This window comes from Lissotriton vulgaris, chromosome 2_2 (assembly GCF_964263255.1).
Source record: "Lissotriton vulgaris chromosome 2_2, aLisVul1.2, whole genome shotgun sequence".
Lineage (NCBI taxonomy): Eukaryota > Metazoa > Chordata > Amphibia > Caudata > Salamandridae > Lissotriton > Lissotriton vulgaris.
The window spans coordinates 57,053,574-57,066,515 of NC_141688.1; the positions used below are offsets into that span (position 1 = coordinate 57,053,574).

The 12,942-nt window shown below is 42.9% G+C and overlaps 1 protein-coding gene across 2 annotated transcripts in view; it reads right to left on the reverse strand.

Moving 5' to 3' along the window:
- Positions 1-12,942, reverse strand: part of UBL7 (ubiquitin like 7) — a 177,630-nt gene that overhangs the window by 71,375 nt on the left and 93,313 nt on the right. For both annotated transcript variants that reach the window (XM_086959281.1, XM_086959282.1), the window contains exon 4: positions 2,111-2,193. In XM_086959281.1, the coding sequence (XP_086815407.1) occupies positions 2,111-2,193 (83 nt within the window). The remainder of the gene's footprint in view (positions 1-2,110; positions 2,194-12,942) is intronic.

Consider the following 12,942-nt stretch of genomic DNA (forward strand, 5'->3'; position numbering starts at 1 on the left):
TTATCTTCAGTTCACCATGCTGATTAATCCGCGGGCTGAAGTACTAAAAATGCAAAAAGAACTGCTGTACTGTACAGAACCTGTACTTTGGAGTCATTTACATATTCCACAAGGAATTCACACACTCATATACAAAGAGGCATTACCCTTGTACCTACAAAGCAACACAGTCTAGAGAGATCCTGGAATCAACTACTTTTAAAGACAAGTGTTCATAGATTTTGGAAATTTAAATATCTAAATTACCAACTGGTGATCAGGGTTATACAAAAAATATTGACTGACGCAATGAATGTGAAATGTAAAGACTATTCTTATGAACTAAGAAAGAGGAAAGGGTGTTGCAAGAGGATACATAGCACAATAATGCATCTACATGATTTGTAAGGATGTAGAGTTGATTATGTGAAGGTATCATATGAAGTGGTGAACATCTAGATATAGATTCACAGACATTAGCTCCTACATAATTTAGTTACAGAATTCAGAATCAACAGTATTCGGTTTCATTTCTTTGGCAAGACGTGGGAGAGCAAGTATTTTGATGACTCATAAAAATGAGTTATTGAGATGAATCATGAACTGCTCAAACCTTAAAGAAATTGAATTAGCGGTGATATTTATTTACCAACAGCTGTATGCATACAGTATTGAAATTAGAAGATGAAACAGAATTTGGAGCTGTCTGAATGCAAGTACATTGAGAAATTTTACGATAGTCATATTTTCTGATCAGCGATTACTATTCATAAACAAAAAGGTACAACATGCAAACTTTCTAATTCTCAGTAAGGGTATGCAGCCTGAGAATGCGGTTTGTTTGCCAATTTCAGAACGAAATCAAAACCATGCATTTAAAGTTCATTGCATATATACTTATGGTATCTTCAATTCACCATGCTGAATAATCTGTGGGCTGAAGCACTGAACATGCATGAGATAAAACCTGAACACAACAATTGCAATGGAGTGCAAATAATCCTCAACTATTTATTCAAATACAGGAATAAATGCAATATTACACCAGTATGGTATAATATTGGTCAAGAGTAAATAAATATGCTCCAAGAGGCAGCAAGTGGCTATTCCAGGATGGAAATACCTTGCAAACAGGCGAACACTCAAATCAGAGAGTTTGTGATTATGCACAATAATTTACAAGGCCCATTTAAAACCCTGGACCAGATAGGAGATGTTCTCCTCTCAATGGCAGGAGTCAATGTGTGTCCAGAGTGGGAATAGAGATGAACACCAAATACGGATGTGAGTGTAGGAGAAGAGATAGCTACATGGGGAATATAATTTTCCTCTTGGAGGAGAAAACAAAGCTAGCATGTGCAACTGAAATTTGATAAAATGTATACAACAATTAAATTTCCCATTAACACATAAATGCTTGCATATTGGAGTACTGCTTCAAAAAGGAGATTGTCTTGGCTAGGTAGGGTCATTACTGAAATTTGAGGATACAAACTAGAGGTATAAATCTTATCTAGAACACAGGTCCACACCAATAGGATTATTTTAGACTTGGGCCCAGAATATTGCTAAGCAGCACATTGGCAGCTAGGGACCGAGATGCCACTGGAACGATCTACAGAACGGAGTCTTTGGTTGGCAACTTAATAATAAGCAACAGACTAGATATGTAGTGGAAAGGTAACAGACTGGCAATTTAGAAGAGTGTTTTAGGAAAGCACATAGGAGAAGATTGTGGGAATAATAAAAAGGGCAAAGACAGACATCACCGCCTAAAGGAGGGGGAAGAAATAACTGGCTTGAGACAGCCACAATTTTAAAGGAAGAGGGGCAAGAAAGCCCAGGAGTAATGGAGTGAGGCTATGCATTACAGTCTCTGGCTCCAACAGTGGTCAGAGAGATGAAGTGCAAGAAAAGACTGTTGGTAAGAGTCACATTTTCACAGCTCTTCTGTATCAAAAATTTTAATTGCATAATATGAGCTTGCAGGGATTCCAAAAGACCCATCATCTAGTTCTTGGTCACTAAAATAACCCTTCAATGGAGAAGTAGACCTGAACATGAAGCTACATGGTTCTGTTTGAGTCTTAAAATTGACACAGAAGATGATCACGGCCCTATGTGTACTCACCGCTTCCCTGTAGCCAGCACTGCTGTGAAGTGCATTGTGCAAGACTCTAAACTCCCTGGCTGCAGCAGCTTTATCCACGGGCTCTGCAAAAGATAAAATAGTGTGTTACAAAAGAAAATACATGCTAAATTCTTGTTTCAACTAAATAAATTTCAAAAAACACAGACTTAAATAAGTACTATTCAGTAGAGCTATACCAAGTCTTTAGAATCATATCTTACACGTTTAGACAACTTCAGAAAGGGTCCTGCTTAAAGCTGAGAACATGGAAAGTGACTAACTTAGTTACTTAGTTACTCATAGTTGCACTATGGACCTAATTTACAGATGGGGTGTGAATGATCCTCAGATTTCTAGAGAAAGTGCTAAATCTAAAGAGAATCCACTGGCAGCATTTCCTGCCTCATAAGAACAGCACAGTATCCCCCTATCACATTATCACAGATCCAACAAGGCCACAGCAGAACACAAGGACTCCAGATTCCTGACCCAGTGCTTTTCTTTATTGAAACTGATCTATGTACAATTCAGGGAAGTAAACTTAGCCTATTGAGATGCCACTGCAATAATGAAGTCTGCAGCCTGGGGAACCGAGATAGGCCAACAGAGATATGCAGGAGGTTTTCGCTCAGACAAACTCCTATGTGTACGAGGTTTTTAAGACTCAATGGCTTTTATTGGAAGAAACAACTATCAAAGATTGTGTCTGGATGAGGATACCACATGGCTCGAGAATTATGTACAATGGAAAATAATCTATCTCCCTAAAAGACCTGTACTATTACCCCGCCCGCCAATGCGTATGGTGCATTTCAACCATGAGATGAAACCAAATCACAAAAAAGATTAGATTTGTGGTGAGCTGGTGAAGTGACAGGGGCCTCTCACCTGTTTTGACGGACAAGGTCAGACACCGGACCTAGCAGCAGCATCTCTGGGGGAGCGGGAGAGAAGGCCGACACAGCCAAGAGTCAACTATCGCAGAACAACTCTCTGACCCCATTTCAGCGCCAGGAGGCGCACTAAAACAGCGCGGCCCGCGCATCGCGGGACGCCGGGCGAAGCCCGGGCAAAGGGCGGGCCCTCCTAGGCCAGAGGAGGCTGGGCTGGGCTGGGCCACGGACTTTGGTTCTGCATCCAATGAACTATACACTCAAGTGAGACCTTTATTTTTTGTTAACAGGATAAAGTGTTTTCGAAGTCTGTTCTCTTTCCCCAAATTCTGACTATGTCTAAATCCAAAATTGATAAGACCACATCTTGGTTGGGCACTATGGACAATTATCTGGTAAAAAAGGTGAATCAAATTAATAACGAACGTAGGGCCTCGCTAGGTCGAGGGAGTCATCTGGTGTCAGATGAAGATATGTCATCCCCAGTTGCAGATTCAGCTGTTGCTGATATCCCTGATGTGGGCAACAGGTCTGTCATGGTAGCTGAAGCGCAGGTCCATGTCGAGTCCCAGGAAAATGTACTCTATATATCTATTGAGGCATTAGATCAGCCATTGCCTACCTCTAGACCAGTGAGATCTTGCAGAAAGTCACAGACCAAACGCGGGGGGGGGGGGAGTATGGTAAAAAAAGAGTAGAAATAGCGCCATCAGTCCCAAATAGCCATACTAGTGGATCTGATTTACATGACGGTAAAAATGTAGTTGCCATAAATTTAAATCCGGAGCAATTTGCCCTATTGATTAGCACTTTTGAAGCAAAAATAGAGGCAAAGATAGAAGAGTTAATGAAACCCCTGGCCTCTAAATTGGATACTACGGCCCTAGAAGTTAATAGACTAGGTGGATTGATAGCAACACACCTGGCCTCGGTCTCAGCCGTAAGACCTAAGGCTGTGGATAAGGGCCATAATGGAGATGGGCAGGGTACTGGCAGAATGAACACACAGCAAACTAGCCTGCAAATAACTGTAATTGAACCTGACCCACTTGATCTTGTAACTCCAATCAGTCAGAATAAACAGGCTATAGTAGTTCCAGAGGGTAACCCGGACATTAGACAAGTAAAAAAAAGTCGCTATATCAACCTTCCTCCAGACTGTGCACCTTATGTGGCTGTCCTAACAAATGTCCCGCCCATTGAATGTCAATCTGCTCAGCCATATGAGGAATCACATGATTCATTAAAAAACAAAACGGTATCATGGCTGAATAACAAATGTGGTTTCCCAATCGCATACTCTGATCAAATTTTGTCAACTAGAAGGATGAACTGGATAGGCCCGTCCAGAAAAACATCTAGTGGGGATCGTATTATTGTCAACTTTAAACATCCAACACGTGGCAATAGTTTTATTAAGAGCAGCCTCTTTAGTTTATAATGTGAACAGTGTATGTGTACGCCCACTTGGTTATTTTTATACCCATCAAATCAAAGGCCCTCCTAATCCTAGGAAAATTAAACCATTTATTCCAATTCAGCCCCCGGTTCCTGAAGCAGCATATCTGTACAATGTTGATAGTCATTGTATGAATGGGTTCAATGTTGTAACGCAGAACAGATTTGATTCACTCTCAGGCCTGGAGGCGTGAGATTGACGCGAGGAATCTGAGGGCCAGGAAATAGAGACATTGGCTGAAGTGGGACATACGGAAATCACATTAGTAAAACTGAGTGGAAACAATGTAATTTCCTGGAACATTGCTGGACTGGGTGCTAAAATGGAGGATTGCAATTGGATTAGGTATATCAAGCAGTTCCAGATTATCTCTCTGCAGGAGACTTGGTCAGTTGACTGTGACTATTTTCTTGAAGGGTACAAGGCATTTTATGTCCCTGCAATAGAAACAACTAGGGGAAGACCAAAGGGGGAATGGTTACGTTAATTTCTGTTGCGTTATCTTGTAAAATTCGCAGAGTCTTAACAAGCAATTCTGGTATTATTAGTTTAATTTTAACGGGAGAAAACTGTATGGCTGGTATGGTCAATTTTTATAATGCTGTCAACTCATGCTCAGTTATCAGTCAGATATCAGCACTGAATGTCTTCATTAGTAATTCAATGAGGGATTGCATCCATAATCTTATGATTATGGGTGATTTTAATGTTCACCCTTGTGGCGACCCCCTTCTGAAAAGTATCTCAGATTTGCATTGTTCACATTCCGAGGGTATGCAATTGGACCACACGACAGAGTGAGGTTCCGTGACGATTTGAACCCGTGTTTTCAGCATAGTCGTAAATACATAATTTTGGTATCAGCGAACCGCAAATGGTCCATTTAGCATATCCTGGTGTTTTCGCTATGCTACGAGTAAGAGTACTCCTGTTACAAACATATTTCTGATCTACCCATGGCATCCATCTTAGATTATGGCAGCCATTTTGTGTTTCTTGCCCTCACATAGACAATGGACACGCAATGACCTCTGATTACTTCATTTCGATTAAGGACACGTAGGCTTTAGCCGGAGATTCACCTCTCTAGTGACACGTGCACCTTAGAACAGAACACGCCATGGCTGCATGACTCGACAGAAGCTGCCTCCTCTGCCCGAGGCTAGTCCTGCTATACTGGTTCTCGTGTTCGTTGGCCTGATCATGATTAGGCGGCCGAAGCTGGTAGCCTTGCCCATTTACGACCCACAAACATCTCTTATCCTGCTTTTCTATCTTCTGCACCTGGCTCTGCTCCTTTCCTTCTGGGCCTTTATTAGGGGAGGTAACGAAATTTACGATGAGGCGGTCCGGGTCTTGAATGAAAAGTTGACATGAGATTATGATGGAAAAGTGGGAACCCCTCGTTCGTAATGTTTTGACATCAGATTTTGTCGACGATTCCTGTGCAACGCCAAATATTTATTGTTTAGGACACAAAGGTTTGGGAATATACTAACATGTAAAGAATTTGCCTCAAGCCCAATTTTTAGTATATAAGGAGCAACCCTATTTGTACAAATCGAACAGGCTCCTAGACACTGCCCGTGTGTAGTTTCTGTGACTTCTGTGTCCCTGCAGTAATAAACCTTTGGTCTTTGACGCCACCATCGAGAAGCCCGTGTTTCTGTTTATTTTGTGCACGAGACAGGTAGAACTCCGGGGTCTTCGGGTGTTATCCCTGACACCTCTGGACGGAACCAAAAAGTCCAGAACTCCAATTGGCGCCCGACGTGGGGCGACGTCATTCGGTACCGGTCCAAAAGCCTGAAGAGTTCGAGAAGCTTCGTGTGAAGATTCCTGAGGGAGGCGCCCCACTTCATCGATCCCGGCATATCGCAAAAGTGGCCCGACGTTCTCTTACACAAGGGTTCCCGTTCAGGACGGCTGCAGTGGTCCGTTGCCTTGACCGTCGCCCTGTCTTGGACCCGAGGTGCAGTCCTTAGTACGGCGAGACGTGACGGGTTTCTCCTTGGTGACGTCTTCAGTGCCTCAGTTAAGTATTAAGTGGTTGCTAGTTGGTTACTTCGTAAGGGTTGTTCCTGTTTGGATAAGATCCTTTTAGTTCTTGGTTTGGTTTCGTAAGATTATCACTGGTTGTTCTAGTTACGATAATCTATTGGTTTAGTTTGGGTATCGATACATTTGTTCGCTTTTGGTAGGCCTAAGTTCTTGGTTCGAGTGCACATTTTTGTTTGTGTTTGTTCATTCTGTGTTCCGGGTTATAAAATGGTAAGTCGGAAAAATTGTATGTTGTCGTGTTTTGGTTGCAACAGTGATTCCCGGTTGGAAGACTCATGTCTGGTTCCTCCGATCGGAACTCCTCTTTATGATCTATATTGTAAGTTTGGAGTGGGTCCTATATCTTATAATGAGGTATGGGTCCGATATACAGAAAAAGACGGTGTCCTTAGTTGGCCACTGCATGGTAGTTTTGAACCCCAAGTTATTGATAATTTAGAAACGAAATTGTTCAAAAAGAAAGCCCGGCCGGCAATGTTTGATTCTCTTCGTTATTGGCGAAAAGAATCTAAACAGAGAGAAATTAAAAAGTTGAAGAAAGAACAGAAAGAGCAAGAGTTGACTTTAGAGCAGTCTGCTAAGCAGCTGCAAGTCAACGAATTCGAGAAAGCAATGGTGGCCAATAGAGAGCGTAATTTAGCGATAGACAAGTGCTATCCTGCCTTGCCATCGAGTACAGCTAAGATAGTAGATGACCCCGAAAATGATCCTCTATTGTCTTACTTGTTACGGTCACCCCCACCGTATGCACAGGGTGCTACGGCTCCACCTGTACCGAATGTTCAATAACCGGTTGCTGGACAACCTGGTATTCCTGCTCCTGCCCCTCAGAATCAAGCTCCTGTACCTCCTGTTGTCAATGTTAATGTTCCTTCGGCACCCCCTCTTCCAGGGTTGCCAGCTTCGTTGCCTATACCTGTATCACTTACACCTGCTAGTTCACAGGCTACTCTGCCTGCTACTCCAACTGTTCCTGATCTATCTGTCCCAACTGCTACTGTGTTCTCTGCTTCTGCCAGTATTATGACTCCACTTTCTGTTCGTAGGAGAATCACTGATTCTGTATCGAATATTCTATCTCCCTTCTATAAAACTCTGATTAAGACTCCTACTTCTGACTCTGTACAGAGACGCAGTCAGCTTCCCAGTACTGAAGAACGGGGAATATTAGATTCCACAGCTCTTAGATGGATTTCGAAGAGTAGGAGATATAGTACTAGAGATGTATTAGATACATTTATGCAATGGAAAGAACCAAAACAACGATATGTGTTCGACGAAATGTGCTCCCTTTTACGTGAGGAATTAGAAGATGGCTCTGAATCGAATTTAGAAGAATTAATTAGTGTTCAAAAAGAGTTTGCTGCTGGTATGATAGTTGGTCAGGATATAAAAGAAGCGATGGAACTAATTTTAAGTTATAGGAATGATCCATCACTTCGTTCACCAAGGGAGTTAGAGAAGAGTAGTACTAAGCAGAATCGCCAATATCCAATGAGGGAGGTTCCTCCAATTTGGCGCGAAGCTGTACAAGCTGATGCTGTCAATGGTGTTGTTGCCGCTCCGGCGCAATTCCAAAGAGTGTGGATACACATTCCGTGGAAGCGAGCCGAAGTGTTAGCAGTGAAACAGGCCTTGCCAGATCCGCGTAAAAATCCAGCCGGATATTATAAGGAGTTAGCACAGACAGTTGAGGCTTGTGTGATGAATCTAGCGGACATTGACATGTTATTTGGGAATGTAGTTCCGCAACCAATTTGGGCTAAAATTCGTAAAGAAAATCATCCAGTTGCTCTAGGTGGTGATTGGGCAGCTATAATTGCGGCAGATGGTCCGCAAATAGGTGGTTCCAAACCCGAACCTCTAATTGCTAACCTACCAGGTAGAATAATTGACTTAATGAAGACTCTGATGCCAGCATTGCGCGTTAACTGGGACAAGTTGTCCGCATGCAGGCAAAAGAAAGACGAAAGTGTCTCCGACTTTGTCACAAGGTTCGAAGAGACTTTTGTAGATCACAGTGGTCAGGATATGAGCACAGAAGGAGGACAGAGACTATTCGTTGATAAATTTGTACACAATTTGTTGCCAGAACTTAGTAATAAATTAAAAGATTCCGAGAGTGCGTGGGCTGTCTCTACGACTGCGCAAATTCTTGCGACTGCCCAGTACTATGAAAACAGGGATAAAGAGGAGAAGGAAAAGTCAGAGAAAAAGACGAAAGATTTAAAAACTAAAGTTCTTTTACAGCAAGCATATCCGCCTCGCACGAACCAGACTAATACACAGCAAGGGTCATATCAAAGGACAGTTTATGGTTCTCAGAGACCGCAATACCAGTGGAATCAATGTGCATATTGTAAGAAAGAAGGTCATTATAAGAATGAGTGTCCAGTCTTAGCACAGAATAACGCTGCAGCAGCTCAAAGAGGTCGTGGTGGTCTTGTGCAAAATTCTAGGGGTCGAGGACGAGGTGCTATGCCTCCACAAACGAATGATCGCCCTTCTAATCATTTTGATCAGCGAAATGGACAGTCTGCCCAACAAAATAGATCTCAACAGTACCACGTTGAAGACTATTGTGAAGTTGATGAGGGATTTCAGCAAACGGAGTACTAGGACAGCCATAGACAAAGAGAGGGAGTAGTATCAGTTCCAGTGGATCAGAGTGGGCCTTATGTCGCAGTAGCAACATCAGGTGTAGTCGAACCGTTTCTGTTGGATACTGGTGCAGCAAAAAGTTCTATCATACATGAGAAACTCCCTGGAGCACCTTTGTCTGGCTTAACAAATGTTTCTGTAGGTTTTTCAGGCGCCCCTGTTTACAACCCTGTATCTGGTCCTTTGTCTATTTCTGTTGGACCCCGTCAATTGAAAGCACCTTTGATTTTGACGACAGGTTGTAATGAAAATCTGCTTGGTTTAGACTTATTAAAACGACTATATGCGACATTGTACTGTTCTCCGGAAGAAGTACAGCTTACATTGGGTAGAAGAATCACCTCTCCAATGTACTTGTCGATGGATGCGCTCCCACCAGAGCTGCGTTCTCTCCCTGATACTCTTTGGGCGACTGGTCCTAACGATGTAGGTCTTTTAGAAATTCCACCATATGTAATCACTTTGAAAGCAAATGTAAAATTTCCACGAATTCCTCAATACAAAATCTCTAGTGAAGGTGAACGTGCACTTTTATTGATTGTGCAAGATTTGATTAAGAAAGGCGTGGTTGAAGAAACTAGAGGAAATGTCTGTAACAGTCCTGTATTGCCAATTTTGAAGCGGATCCTTCAAAACCTCCAGTATATAGGTTTGTTATCGATCTCAGAGGTTAATAAAATTGTGATTCCACAGTTTCCTGTGGTTCCAGACATCACTGCATTGTTAACGTTGATTCCTGCAACAGCCACATGGTTTTCAGTTATCGACTTGAAGAATGCCTTTTTCAGCATTCCGATAGCCGAGGAAAGCAGAGATATTTTCGGCTTCTCTCTAGGAGGTCGAAGCTTCAGATTTAAACGTGCTCCACAAGGCTATTGTGAGAGCCCATCCATTTACAGTCAGGCATTAAAAAGTCAGTTAGATTCCTTCGTACTTCCTCCTGGTTCTGCTTTAGTGCAGTATGTAGATGATCTTCTAGTGGCTGCCGATGACAAGGAAACTTGCAAAGCAGCTACAATTTCCTTATTGCATCATTTGTCCAATTTGAATCACAAGGTGTCACCTTCGAAAATGCAATATTGTTGCCAAGAAGTAACCTACCTAGGTCATCTCTTGTCAAAGGAAGGAAGGAAGTTGACCCCAGAGAGAATAAAAGCAATTACACAGATGAATGTTCCTCGCACACAGAGAGAATTACGTGCCTTTTTAGGTATTACCTCATACTGTAGGCAATGGATCCCAAATTTTTCTCTTTTAGCATAACCATTGGTAGCTTTGACTGGGAAAAATGTTCCGAGTCCGGTGCCATGGTCTGCTGAATGTCAGGAGAGTTTTTCTGAGTTACGAAATGCACTATGTTCAGCTCCTGTATTGGGTACACCCGATTACAGCAAGCCATTCACGCTCTATGTTCACGAGAGAGAAGGTTGCGCGTTGAGTGTTCTGACACAGAGATTTGGTGATAAACAACGCCCTTGTGCGTATTTTTCATCAACACTAGATCCGGTAGCTAGGGCGTTGCCTAGTTGTTTGAGAGCTACAGCAGCAGCTGCAGCTTCAATTCGACAATCTGCTGGTTTGGTGATGAATAACATGCTAGTGGTCATGGTTCCTCATGCTGTGGACACACTCATGAATCGGACTAAGACGCAACACCTTACCAGTGCTAGATTATCTGGCTACGAGCTGACACTGCTAGCAAGTCATATTCAGATCAAAAGATGCAATGTATTGAATCCAGCAACATTGTTGCCGACTAATCAGGAGTCGAGTGATTCTGAACCCCATGATTGTTGTTTCAGAACTGAGGAAGAGACAAAAGGACGAATTGATTTAAAAGACACTCCGTTGTCAGATCCAGATGGCACGTTGTATGTTGATGGGTCTTGCTTTAAATTGGAGAATGGTGATGTGACTGCTGCCTATGCAGTAACGACTTTGAGTACGATTGTGGAGACCGCAAGAGTGAGTCAGAATTCTGCCCAAGCTGCGGAATTAATTGCGCTAACAAGAGCGTGTGTTTTAGCTAAGGGAAAGAGAGTGAATGTGTTCACAGATAGTCAGTACGCGTTCGGCGTGGCCCATAGTTTTGGCCGTTTGTGGAAAGAGAGGTTTCATTACGTCCCATGGGACTAAGATTCAACATGGTCAACTAGTTAACGACTTGTTGGAATCTCTAACCTTGCCGACTGAAATTGCGATTGTGAAATGCAGTGCTCATAAAGCAATCACGGATGATGTTGGTCGTGGGAATGCTTTTGCTGATGAGACCGCTAAACAGACAGCTAGGAATATGATGAGTAGAATGTATGTTGCTACGTCTACAAGATGGATTTCTGAGTCTGGAATGTGTGAGGACACGGTGGAAAGCGTGAAAGAAATTCAGAAGGAGGCGAATGAGGAGGAAAAGCTTGCATGGAAAGAGAGTACGGGTAAATTGGACTCAAGTGGGTGTTGGATTGATTTGTCGGAACAACAGCGTTGGATGTTACCTGATGCGTATGTGCTTGCAGTAGTGACGATGGCACATGGAGCAGCGCATATTAGTTCTAAAGGGATCTGTAAGATGTTGGCTCCAGTCTGGAAGAATGATGGGATTAGTAAGTGTGCAGAGAGAGTGGTGAAAAATTGCATGGTATGCCTGATGCATAATCCTGGCAAGGGAATCCCTACACCTGCTGGTCACTTCGCTCCTCCTTCTTGCCCCTTTGAAGTGATCCAGTTAGACTTCATTCACATGGATCGTTGCAACAACCTAAAATACGTCCTAGTGGTAGTTTGTGCTTTCTCCAGATGGATCGAAGCATATCCACTGAAGGACAACACTGCCTTGTCAACTGCCAAAATTCTTCTCAAAGAATACTTCCCTAGGTATGGAATGCCACGGATTGTATGGTCAGATAACGGAAGTGAGTTCGTAGGGAAAGTTATGCAGAGTGTGTGTGCCGGTCTAGGGATCAAGCAAAAGTTCCACAGTGCGAACCATCCCCAGTCTGCTGGTTTAGTTGAGGGTTACAATGGCACCCTCAAACTAAAACTTGCTAAAATACAGGCATCCACGGGTTTGTCCTGGCCAGATGCACTACCCTTGGCTTTGTTATCCACGAGATTAACTGTACATTCTAGAGTAGGGCTTAGTCCTTATGAAATAGTTTTTGGTCGTCCCGCTAATGTTTGGGGAGTGCCAAGGCCAAAAGAATTCTGTTCTCTGGAATATCCAATGTTGATTGATTACCTTTACGACTTGACTGCTAAATTGAGTCTTATTCACCAACAGGTTTTCGATGCATTGCCAAAGCCACCGGAGAGTCCAGGTCATCAGCTGAAACCAGGGGATCACGTTGTCATCAGGAATTTTGCAAGAACGAAAAATCTTCAACCCAGATTCGTCGGCCCATACCAGGTGCTGCTAACAACGAGAACTGCTATTCGTGTGGCCGGTCGGAAGAACTGGATTCACACGACGCACGTCAAACGTGTGCCCCTGCCACTTCCTTACGATAACTTGGTGAAGAAGGGAATCGGTGCCTCTGAGTTTGAACAGATTTCTAGGTTTATCCCTTTCAGCGATGCCGAACTAATAACTGACACATCAAACTCTGGCTCTCCTCCTGAAATTACTCCTTTGAATTCTGAACATTTGTCCTCTGCATCAGAAGAAACTTTGCCATCTGCGAACTTAAACATTGCAACGTCTGTTGAAAATACACTGTTTCCAGATCAAACAACTCCTGCAAAACTGAGATATAATTTACGGT